The 12,421-nt window shown below is 40.7% G+C and overlaps 1 protein-coding gene across 4 annotated transcripts in view; it reads left to right on the top strand.

Annotated features, from left to right (window-relative positions):
• Positions 1-11,864, top strand: part of GABPB1 (GA binding protein transcription factor subunit beta 1) — a 31,354-nt gene extending 19,490 nt beyond the window's left edge. For all 4 annotated transcript variants that reach the window (XM_061594865.1, XM_061594867.1, XM_061594868.1 and 1 more), the window contains exons 8-9: positions 1,645-1,760; positions 8,715-11,864. In XM_061594865.1, the coding sequence (XP_061450849.1) occupies positions 1,645-1,760; positions 8,715-8,867 (269 nt within the window). In that variant the 3' untranslated portion in view covers positions 8,868-11,864. The remainder of the gene's footprint in view (positions 1-1,644; positions 1,761-8,714) is intronic.
• Positions 11,865-12,421: the final 557 nt, after the last annotated feature.

Below are 12,421 nucleotides of genomic sequence, written 5' to 3' on the forward strand. Positions count from 1 at the left end.
AGTGGGTGACATGGAGCGCTGCTTAACACCCGCATACTTGTCAGTTATGCCCTTCAAATTCCCTCCCAAAAAGAAGACTTGCTTCTGGTTTTGGAGCCTAGCAGGGAGAGTAGGACTAATTAAATATAGCCAGTGGGAAAAGCATATACAGCAGGTTGTGCAAAGGTTAAAGTCCTACCCTACAAATGCCTCCACCACACCCCTGGTCTTCACATTAATTTTAAAAGGGTAACATGGGGATTCTCTTGTAATTCTAACTCATTGTGAACACCTTAAAACATTCCCTACTTGTGTCCAGGACTATGTTCAGATTCTTATGTTGACAAACACTGGCTTTCATCAATATTAGGCTATGCCAGTACAGGCGGGCCCCAGTTATACGGCAGGTTCCGTTCCGGACTGCCGCCGTAAAGTGGAAATCGCCGTAAAGCGGAACCCATTGAGTATAATGGGGCGCGTTGCGCCAAATGCCGCAAAAGTGCAAAAACGGCTTTAAAACGGGATTTCCCCTAATTGAAAGCCGCCACATTAGCGGAACGCCAGAATGCAAAGTGCCGGTAAGCAGGGCCCTACTGTAGTATCTAATTTGGAACACTTTGTTTTTTACATCTGGCTGAACAAATAATATGTAAGTATAGCCTTTGGTTATGCCCTCAACTACATGCCTATAGTGATGCATTATCTCCCACAGAATTTTAGAGTTGGAAGGTTCCTCAAAGGCCATCTAGTCCAACCCCTGCTGTTATAGGAAACCCACTACTACAGCAACCCTGGATGGCCATCCAGTTTGTGCTTAAAATCCTCTAACAAAGGAGAATCTATCACCTTCTCTGCTACCATTAGAAAGTTCTTCCTAATGTTTAATCCAAATCCCACTGGTTCAGGTCCTACTGTCCATAGCAACAGAAGATAAATAGCTTTCAGTATTCTCTGGAACATGTGGTGAGCAGCAATGTGATATTTTCCCCAGTTGTTACCTGCCTCTTGCTGCTGCCGATTCTGTTACCAACTTTGGTTGATTGATTTTTCGTTTTGAGTGAGTTTCATTGGATACTGTTGCATTTTGGATTATAAACCACTTTAAAGCCCTTGTAGTGGAAAAGTCAGGTATACATTTATTAAATCAATAAACAATTTCCTACCCCCTGTATCCATGTTTGTAATTTGGATGTTTTTGCACGTTTGAGCAATGGCTCCATTTAGATGTCAATAAAACATGGTCTATTGTGATGGGAATAGGCCACAATGAGACTCAGGCTCACACATTCACCCTTCCTTAGTGCAACCCTGAGGAGTTTGGAAGTTGTAGTTTCTTTTTTTTTAATTAGCTTGTAATTTCATCCAAAACCAACAAAGTGTGGATGGTCTTAACTATGGTTTGTTTGAAACAAGCCAATTTCAAACCATAGGCTTCAACAAGCTATAGTTAAGATTAACTACAAGGTTTAAGGTTCAAACACAACAGTAAATGTTGATTAATCAAAAGCGAAAGCATCTGGTCTCCTTGCAGTTGCACCAGTGGCAGAGGGGGAGGAGGAAGTGTGTGACCTCAAGGCTTACTCAGATCTATCGTGGTTTAGCATAACATCTGAACACAGCATGTGTAATCTTCATATTTCTGATACAGATTTATTTTAATTCAAGTACTTACAGTACCAGCAACAGACATTGCTGAAGAAACGGTGATCAGCGAAGAACCTCCGATGAAGAGACAGTGTATTGAGATAGTTGAAAGTCGGGTGGAGTCTGCAGAAATAGAAGTAAGGAATCTGTTAGCTGAACTATGTTATTCAGATTTTCTAAACTGAATGTTTATATTTTTCTTGCATAATAGCTAGGTTTTTCTACTGCCACAAAATGAGTAATTTATTACTGCATTATGTGTTTGTCTCTAATATATTTGATATGAATGTTTAATATGAATGTCCCATCACATGTGGTTTGAGGGCTGCAAAACATAATCTCACAAATCCTCACTGGTAACCCAGGATTTAGCGTAAATGGAGAAGCCGAGAAAAAAGATTGTGTTTCAAAAAACTAATTTTCAAGCTGCTATTCTCTGCCCAAAAGTAAAATATTTTAACTGTTATACATTATATACTGAACTTTTGGTATAAAATATGTAATAGATTTTCTGCCTAAAGAGGTTTCTTGTTTAAATTTTGTATAAATCCACGACACACTTGAACTCTTAAATGTACATTTATATCAGCAGCTTTACCTTATATGGGGCAAAAATCTACTTACACCGCAACTGTGGTGAAGGTAATGTTAAGTCATTGGATTTTCAAAATTCTGTATGATACCATTGTGTTCCTTATATTGTCTGGAAGGTTGCTTAATGCTAATTCAGTAAATAAGTATAGCTAGCATCTTTATTCCATTATTGCTCCTGTTAATGGGGTGTCAGATAAAATGCCTTTTCTTGCTAGTATTTTTTTTTTTTTTTTTTTTGGTGATGCGGGTAAAAATGTACTACTACAATAAAAACAAAAACATGATTCTGTTTGCACATTAAATATCAGCCTTAATTTTTCTTATTTTTTAAAAGTAAGCTCAGTGAGAATGCTTAAAGGTCTCTTGGTAGTCATGCCACAAAAATGAGCTAGATATTAAAAATGCAACTGTTCACTTAAATTTCATTTGAAACTTGCATGTTGAATGCTCCATGGGTGTTGGAACATTCCTAGGCTCAGCAAAGAAGCCCCTGCTTGTATGATGCTTAGCCTTGTCACTGCAGAGGATGTCTCCTTTAAAGAGCATTGTCATTAATATCCTTGCTGCTTTCTGACTCAAATCATGTGTCCCACTTCACTATGAGAAAAACAGCATGCTTGGTGTACTTAGAAGTTTCTGTTATTATAGTTAGGATGGATTTCTCACATTCTGCTATATTAAATTGAAAATACCCCCCATGCCATTTTGCTGCTTCCCATAAGTTCATTTCAAAACAAAATCTTACAAAACTTATAGTCCTGAACTCAGAAATACTTGCTTAACAAGCCTCTAAGTTTTCATGGCGATACACAAAACACTCAGAGAAAATCTAGAGGAGGAGGAGTTATTTATTTATTTATTTATTAGATTTATATCCCGCCCTTTCTCCCAGTAGGAGCCCAGGGCGGCAAATAAAAGTACTAAAAACACGTTAACACATCATAAAAACAGACTTTAAAATATATTAAAACAAAACCACCATTAAAAACATTAAAACAAAACATCTTTAAAAATATTTTTAAAAAGCTTTTAAAACATCTATTTATTAAAAAAAGAAGGTTTAAAAACATATTAAAAAGCAATTCCAACACAGATGCAGACTGGGATAAGGGCTCTAGCTAAAAGGCTTGTTGAAAGAGGAAGGTCTTCAGTAGGCGCCGGAAAGAAAACAGAGATGGTGCCTGTGTAATATTTAAGGGGAGGGAATTCCAAAGTGTAGGTGCCACTATACTAAAGGTCTGTTTCCTGCATTGTGCAGAACGGACCTCCTGATAAGATGGTGTCCGCAGGAAGCCCTCACCTGCAGAGTGCAGTGATCAACTGGGCATGTAAGGGATAAGATGATCTTTTAGGTATCCTGCTCCCAAGCTGTATAGGGCTTTGTAAACCAAAACTAGAACCTTGAACTTAGCCTGGTAGCTAATAGGTAGCTAGTGCAAGTTTTTCAGCAGCGGGGTGACATGTTGGTGATACCCTGCCCCAGTGAGTAGTCTCACCACCGCATTGTGCACCAGCTGCAGCTTCCAGACCAACCTCAAGTGTAACCCAACATAGAGCACATTACAGTAACCCAGCCTGGAGGTTATCAGTGCATGGACAACAGTGGTCAGGGTATCGCGGTCCAGAAACTGCTGCAGCTGTCTTACCAGCCGAAGCTGGTAAAAAGCACTCCTAGTCACTGAGGTCACCTGAGCCTCTAGCAACAAAGACGGATCCAGGTGCACCCCCAGACTACAGACCTGCTCTTTCAGAGGGAGTACGACCCCATCCAAAGCAGACAACTGCCCAATTAGCTGAACTCGGGAACCACCAACCCACGCCGTCTCCATCTTGCTAGGATTCAGAGTCAGTTTATTGGCTCTCATCCAGCCCACCACTGAATCCAGGCAGCAGTCCACAGCTTGCACGGCCTCTCCCAATTCAGATGTTACAGAGAAATAAAGCTGGGTATTGTCAGCATACTGCTGACACTTCTCCCCAAATCTCCTGATGACCGCTCCCAAGGGATTCATATAGATGTTAAACAGCATGGGGGACAAGATGGTACCCCACAACACAACTGCCAGGGCCCTGAAAAAGAATCACCCAATGCTATTCTCTGAAAACGACCCTGGAGATAGGTTCGGAACCACTGTAAAATGTGCCTCCAATACCCATCTCACCAAGTCGGCCCAGAAGGATACCATGGTCAATAGTATCAAAAGCTGCTGAGAGATCAAGTAAGAGTAACAGGGTCACACTCTCCTTGTCCTTCAAAGTGTAAAACAAGAGGAAAAAACCCAGGCGCCTGTTGAACTCAGTGGTCTCATAATTTGTTGAAATTAATTAAAAATCAGCCATGTTCACAGAGTAGCTGTAATCCTGTTACTGACCTTGCCCCATACTCTGACCTTCATCTTCTGCAGTTTAAAGTTTTTTTAAAAATGCATGGCTGATTTTTAATTAATTTAAGAAATATAACATTGGAGTCTATGATAGCACAGGCATGCTCAGTAAGTACCAGCTGTCAGTGTTCCAAAAACCAGACTAACAGCTGCTTTGCTTGGCTAATCAGAGGGCCATGCCAGACATTTATTGCACTGTAAACAGTCATGTCTTCTCCAAAAGAATCCTGGGAAGTGTAGTTTGTGAAGGGTGCTGAGAGTTGTTAGGAGACACCTATTCCCCTGACAGAGCTCCAGTGGCCAGAGTAGATCATACCCTAGGAAAAAAGTGGATGTTATCAGAGGGAAGAACAGGGAGATTATTGGGGGTTTTTTTACCTGCCATTTCATTTCAACAAAGCAGTGTTTACTGATGGACTTTCTCAGTGCCTTTTATATAGTACCACTGAGTGATTAAAGTGGAAACCATGGCTGAAATTAGCTTGTTTATAAAAGCATGGAGTACTTTGAAAAAAAGAGAAAAGAAGAAGCTTTTTCTTGCGTAAGGGTCAGAACAAAGCTATATCCTGGGCAATTATTTTTAATAAGGTAGAAATGCTGCCTTTTGCCTTGTGGAAAATGGCAGCGCCTCAGGAGCAGATCATTTGGATTCACCAAAAATCCAGTCTGGATATTTTGCAGGATGGAGAAAATGTCTCTTGCTTTTGAACTCAAGTTTTTCCCCCCCTTTACTATGAAGCTGTTCTCTGTCATCAAATGAAAATAGAGCAGGTGGGTTGGATCAGCACTCGACTTGCTGAATTACTTGTAATTTAAAAAAAAATCAATCCAGACACCATTTAAAGAGTAGTGTCCTTTGGGAAACAGCCTTTTAAAAAAAGCCCAAGGTTAAAACTCAGGACAGATGCACTTTTCAAGAGAGTAAGAATGTTAGCAGAGGATAGCACTATGTTATCCAGCTGCACAGGAAAACCCTCTCATACCTATTCATACAAGTTGTGTTATTTGACAAATATAACAAACCAATGCTGTGAATATCTTAATATTGAAATGGGAAAAGAATTTTGCTATTAGTTGGAAGATAATTAAGCCTGGACTATTTTTAGAGTGCAGCCCTGCAGGAGCAGTATCCTACAAAGGGACTCCTTTTCTCTCTCTTAAATGTCTTGCTCTGTGCCCTGTTCCAAGAGGCAACCCACTGGTCCATAGTATCTCTCCAGTTAGTCTGGTGAGGCTTTGGCCTTGCTTCTCCCTTTGCAACTTCATGTATGTCTGTCTCTCCAGTTTCCAGTGCCTGATGCCAATCAAGTTCTAGTTGCAGCCTTTTCTTTATGTGGCACATGTAATATCTCAGAGAAGACAGGGATTAATGGCTGAGTAATGGCAGTCTGAGATGGAGAACAGCTTGCTCCAGGTTGGGTGGACAGACTGGCCTGTGGCTGTGAGCTCAGTTCAGTTCTAGACTCAGAATTCTTTACTGGAAATGTGTGTCTTTTGCACTAGTTGCTGGTTGATGGATCTCATGCATCTAGTAAAAAACCCCAAAGTCGATTCCACAACCCATAAGTCTGCCCACCCCAGGCCAGTCTGCCAAGGCCAGCGACTAATTTTACCTGTGGGCCTCTGAAACTGGTAAGGGGGCCAGGTTGGAGAAATCAAGGTATGCGACTGAGAAGAGTATCTTCCACCTCCCTCACACCTCCTTCGTTTGAGTCATAGAGAGCAAGGCTAGGATACCTCTCTTATGCCAGATCTCAGTCTCTCTTCCCACTGCTTTTCCTCTGGAAAGAGTAGAACAGACGTAAAGAGGAGGCTGGCTGTGGGGATGGGTAGACGGCACCCTTTAGAGTCAAATTCAGCCATTGGCTGCCTATTTCAGAGTGGTGATGATGCTAAAGTGAGAGAATGGTATATTTTAACTAGCACGCTACAATAGCCCAAGGACTGTATCATCGGGCAGCCAACTGAATATCTGTTGTTGTGGTGGGGACTTGGCAGGCAGAGGAGCCATTGCCTCTCCAGCTACCCATGACTTAGAGGCTCTTATATTGGAGCCTAGCAGAAGCTAATGGGAACTTGGAGGAACTTTAGTTGTATCCAACTAAATCCTACTCAGAATACACCATTGAAAATGTATCCGAGTTAGTTGTGTCCATTAATTTCAATGGATCTACTCTGAGTAGGACCAACATTGTATATAGCCAATTTTCTGACTCCTTGTCCAAAATGAAATAGCACAAAATATTATTACTCTCCATGGACTTATAAATGACTCTTCATTCATGCAATTTGCTTGAGTGGTTTTGGAGTCCTGTGACGGAAAGTTGTTGGTCTCAGACAAATGATACGTGATAGAATTAGAGTGGGAAAGAAATCTAAATAAATGTACAGCTTTTAAGAAAAAGAGGGAAATAGTATTTCAGTTCTCCTAATGCATTCTTAGCATAGTTACTGCACTTGCTGCTAAGATTCAGTGGGTTGGCATGGGTTTATGGAATAAGTAAGCCAACCTGAGTGCAAGTGTTCAGGCTTTAGATTTGCAGACAGCAGACTTCTATCTCAGTCCTAAACACAGTGATTTGTAGCCCTGTTCAGGTGTTCAAATCTCACACACAGTTCTAATCATGTGAGGCAGAATGGGGATGTGCATGCTAGCTGTGTCACCGCCACCCCTGAGGCCCTGCACAAGTTGGCGACAAGCATCTGCAGCCTGTGGAGCCTCCCCACAAATTCGCAACCTGGGAAGGTCAGGGTTCTCAGCTGTGCAGGAAGGCTACACAAGCAGAAAAGACTCCTTGCTTAAATTACCCCCAAGTCAGCCCAGCCGCATGCTTCGTATCCACCAGGAGCCATGCCTTCAGTATTGTGGGCCTAATGTTGTGGAACTCCCTCCCAGCTGCGATCAGACAGCCCTTCCCTTCTCTGTCGAAATTCTGGCATCTGGGGAAGACCTTTGTATTTCAGCAGCTATTTTCAGTAAGTTTTCTGATTCTGTGATTTTAACTGATTTTATCCTTATTGTATCTTTTGTAACTTTATTTACAGCACTTAGAGACTGGTTGACACAGTATATAAGTGGTTAAAATAAATAAAAAATTTAAAAACTCACAGAAAGAGGATTAGTATGGCTAATGATAGTGTGCTTACCCCCACTCTCTCCTCTTGTGAGGGATTAGCATGCCTGAATAGGATTTCTAAATCCTGTGGATTTTAGCCACTATTCCAAGAATAGAATAGAATAGAATTGTGGCCTAAAGGGATCATAGGTTTCACTTAAGAATTTGTGATACAAAGGCACATACTCTTCCACTGACCCCTATTCCTTCATCCTTCTATCACCCCCCGCCCCAGCCATCTCCCAGAATTGTTGTGAGGATCAGGAAAGGGGACATAGGACCACATGTGAAGCCCTGAGTCCCTTAGATAAGGGTTAGTAGGATATAGAAGTAAATGAATAAATAAATGTGTAGATCACTCACATAGGAGAGCTGTTTTTAAGCAACAGAATTTGTGACAGATTAATTCAAAGTATTTGCTAAACTATTAAGTGGATTAATTAGATTAACTTTCTTCTTCTCTGGACTTAAATATCCTTTTACTAAAATTCATAATAAGGGTGTGCTTGTTAACAACTAACCAATTGGTTATATAAGGGATCTTTTGATATGTTATACCACGCATATGAAATTATTTGAGTTTTTGTGACAGTATGTTCCCTTACACAGAATATTTTTTGAGATGAAAGATCTCTTTCTCCCCCCCCCCCCCCCAAGTATAAGCTTTAACAACAGGCTACCTGCTCAGTTCTAGAGTTCCTGTATATTTGTTCTTCAGATATGCAACAACAAAGTGGAGTTTTTAAGCAAGTGTAAACTAGCATCTCTCCTATGTGGGACCGTGGATACACTCATTCGGTTGATTGGTATTTTATAGAAATGCTAGAATTTTAGCAGGAAAACTGATTAAGTTGTATCCTTGCTTTCCATTGTTTATATTGTACACATTTCAGTTGCAATGGTTTGTAGCTAACGCAAATAAAGGATAGAAAAAGTGTAAACTAGCCATCGTTTTTCATGTGAGTTGACAACACCTTTTTGTGTTTTATTTGAACAGGAAAGAGAAACATTACAGAAACAGCTGGATGAGGCCAATCGAGAAGCACAGAAGTATCGCCAGCAGCTTCTGAAGAAAGAGCAGGAGGCAGAAGCCTATCGGCAGAAGTTGGAGGCAATGACCCGCTTGCAGACTAACAAAGAAGCTGTTTGAATGGTTAAAGTGAGCATCCTCTAAAGCCGGTTTAGAAAATGTCAGTTCAGTCTGGATCTGCATGTTGCATCAGGAACAGACCCGGGATTATATGCTAGAGAAGATGCTACAGGTTTGAAACTGGACTTACGCCATGAGCTCTAGTGAATTTCTTGTATCATAAAAAACTCAGAATTTAGACATTTTGTGCAAAAGAAAAATATTTAAAATGAAATACTGTAAATAGTTGTTTTTTTACAGTTCTAAGATTAGTTGCTTAATCTTTTTGAAGGGATCCACAAACATGCAAAGCCAATGTTTTTGTGACCTTTTTGATTTTAGTACAAAACTGCTGAAATACAGAACAGTTTTAAGGGTGATAACTGTTGATTTAAACTGACTGTGTAAAAATGAATTATGTGACAGAACCAATCCTGAAAGCTAGCGACTTAGACCTCTGAGCAAATGCATTTTCTCATGGAAATCCTTTGTATAGCTTTAAGTGGATGTCCAGAGTCTCTGAACCCTGCCCCCCATTTTTTTTAGAAAAAGTGTAATTTTTTATATTTAATTTCTGATATATTCAAGTAGATTGACATGTATATGAAGTTGATATTTTTTAAACTTTCAGTTTGTACATATGCTGCATGTTTATATATATATATATAATTTCTACATACATCTTACAGAAGTATTTTTCAGTAAAGAAGAGGGGAAATTATGATAAAAAATGTCTAATCTATATGTCATGGGTGGAGGGAGAGAAGCAAGCTGGTGGTGTGTTTTTTTTTTAATTGGGAGTGGCATTTCTTGATGGAATGTAGCCTGAGAGAAGAAAAAGAAAACCAAATCCAGTATTTATGTAACACAGCCTTTGCCAACCTGGTGGCTTCCAGATGTTTTCGGATTACAATTCCTATCAGCCCCAGCCAGCTCAGCTGTGCTGGCTGATGGGAGTTGTAGTCCAACACATCTGGAGGCCACCAGCTTGGCTTAGGCTGATACAGTATATGGGTTATATGAAACTATTACACGTGGAGCATGAAATCACATTTCTAGTGTGTCTTAATGCATCTGGGCCACAATTCTGCAGGTGGAGATCAAGTTGCAAAGCAGTCAGCTTAACTTCCCCTTCCTTCCTATGCCACCACCTGCTGGAGGATGGGCCTTATCTTTTCAGGCTATTCACTTCCCAGCATGATATTAAAAAAAAAGTGGCTGCAGTTGTTATCTGTGATGGCCACAGGGGGGAAATTCACTTTAAAGAATCTATAGGTGAATGACATAGAGCTGTACTTTATAAGATGTGTATAATTGTTACTGACCAAAAGCAGGTATGAATGAGCTGAGCTCATAAAACATTTGACAATATCTATGCATGCAAATTGGGTATACAACAAATGAGTGAATCATATGACCTGTACAAATTACTGAAGAGGAAACTGCTGTTTAATGAGAAAGAGTTGAGATTTATTTGTAAGAGCAAAAAACAATTCACTTCTTTACATATAACAGAGGGGATGAGAGGGTCTTGGTTCCAAGTGAACACAAGCCACCATGAGTTAGGTGTGGGAAGGGCACAGAGGCTGCATGGCAGAGGAGGCGAGGTTAAGCTGGACCCTTACGGGGAGCTACTCCTCATCCTGCTCTCCTCTTAGAGGACTGTGACAATATAAAGAAATATAGGAACATTGGGCACAATAGCTGGGACCTTGTCCTGTGCAAGCCCCTTCAAATGGACATGAGTAATACAGCAGACAGGACTCTTGAGCAGCTTGGATTCACTTTAAATAGAAACCACAAAGGTGAAGTTCCCTGTTCTTCTGTTTCACTGCTCCTGTGATCGCTGCTCTTGTTTGTTTCAGGGAAGCTTGCAAAGGAACACTTGAATTGCCCTAATCATGAATTCCAGAGACAGAATTTCAGAGATTCTGCAACCAACACACACACACACTCACTCACTCACTCACTCACTCACTATAGTTGAGTTGACGCTATTGTTGCCTACAGTGGTTTAGGATTGCTAGGATTATGTTTGAATTTGTGTGGTCATCAAAAATAAGATGGCATTTCCATTCTACAGTGCTTTAGGTCTTTAAAGCATTGCAATATCAGTGAATAGATGGGCAGTTCCAAATGCTTTTATGTTTGAGAATATAGGATTTTTTTAGGATTGATACCCTAATTTTGATCACCTCCCTGGGAAGTAAGTAGGTAAGTAAGCACTTGGTCCCAAACTGGGATTGAAGGGGAGATAGATATAACATAACATACCAAGGGCCTCAAAACTCAGGCCTGGTCTACTCATGCAGCAGAGTGAAAGGTAGAATGGACTGTTACCATTTCAGGTTGCAGGTGGGAGCTGCCATTTTTTATTGCTCCCTCGTGTGTGTGGTTTGTTTTTTTAAAAAATAAACTTCCAAGAAGAAGACTAGTACGTTAGGGGGAATGATGCTGGCCCAGCTCTCTCCCTCATGAGCTCGTTTTCTACTTACAGGAGACTTTTTTACATAATTGAATATTCAAAAATGCAATTGATGGTACTGTGTTTTCTATCATATTCTCCTCCTGCAAGTGTCGATCCAGCAGAACTAAGAGTAACATTCAGATGTTTATGGCTTTTAGACCTTCACCTAGACCAGGTGTGGGGAACCTTTGGCTCACCAGACGTTGCTGAACTACAACTCCCACCAGCCCCAGCAAGCATGGCCAATAGCCAGGCATGATGAGAGTTGTAGTACAGCAACATCTGAAAGGCCAAAGGTTCCCCACGTCTGACTTAAACCATACTGCCTTAAAGATTACTGACTCTTTGTTGCATTACACTTCAAACTACTGTGCAGCTCCTTTATTTCAGAGTATACCTTGTATTTGATTTGTGCTTTGCTGTGTCTGTTTCAGTGCTTTTATGAAAATGTATAACTTTATAAATCATCTAGATTACCTATACAAAATTGTTGCCCTTAAAACTGTACTCTGGCCTACTTTTTCTATTTACAATTAAATATCTTTTCCACATATACAGTATTGTTTTAATATATTTTTTAAATAGTTATAATGGACTTCCAGCTATGGTGATGGCTGCACTTTGGTAGGCTACCACATCCCTTTGGTTCCATCCATGCTAAAACGTGCATGGGGGTCCAAGAAAAGTGCTCCCCCTCGGTCAAACCCTTCAGCAGATGATGAGAGAAGAAGGCCTTGTGGTGGAGTGGAGGTGGGCCTGAAAGCCTGTTGGTGAGCATGTATGCTGTGACAGGCTCATCACGGACTACTCAGCAGAGTGGTTTAATGATCAATCCCTCTTCCCAGGGAACTCTGGGAATTGTAGCTCTGAGGGGAACAGGGGTCTCCTAACAACTTTCAGCACCCTTCACAAACTCCAGTTTCCAGGGTTCCTTCGGAGAAACCATGACTGTTAAAGTAGTATAATAGCGTTTTAAATGGATAATGTGGCAGCGCTTTGAAAGCATCCGATGTTCAGAGAAATATGCCACTGAATCCCAATTGTTGGGGGACAACAGTGAGAGATAGCTATTGCCTTCAGGCTCTGCTTCTGGGTTTCTTAAAGGCAT

This window comes from Rhineura floridana, chromosome 14 (genome assembly GCF_030035675.1).
Source record: "Rhineura floridana isolate rRhiFlo1 chromosome 14, rRhiFlo1.hap2, whole genome shotgun sequence".
NCBI classification, from domain to species: domain Eukaryota; kingdom Metazoa; phylum Chordata; class Lepidosauria; order Squamata; family Rhineuridae; genus Rhineura; species Rhineura floridana.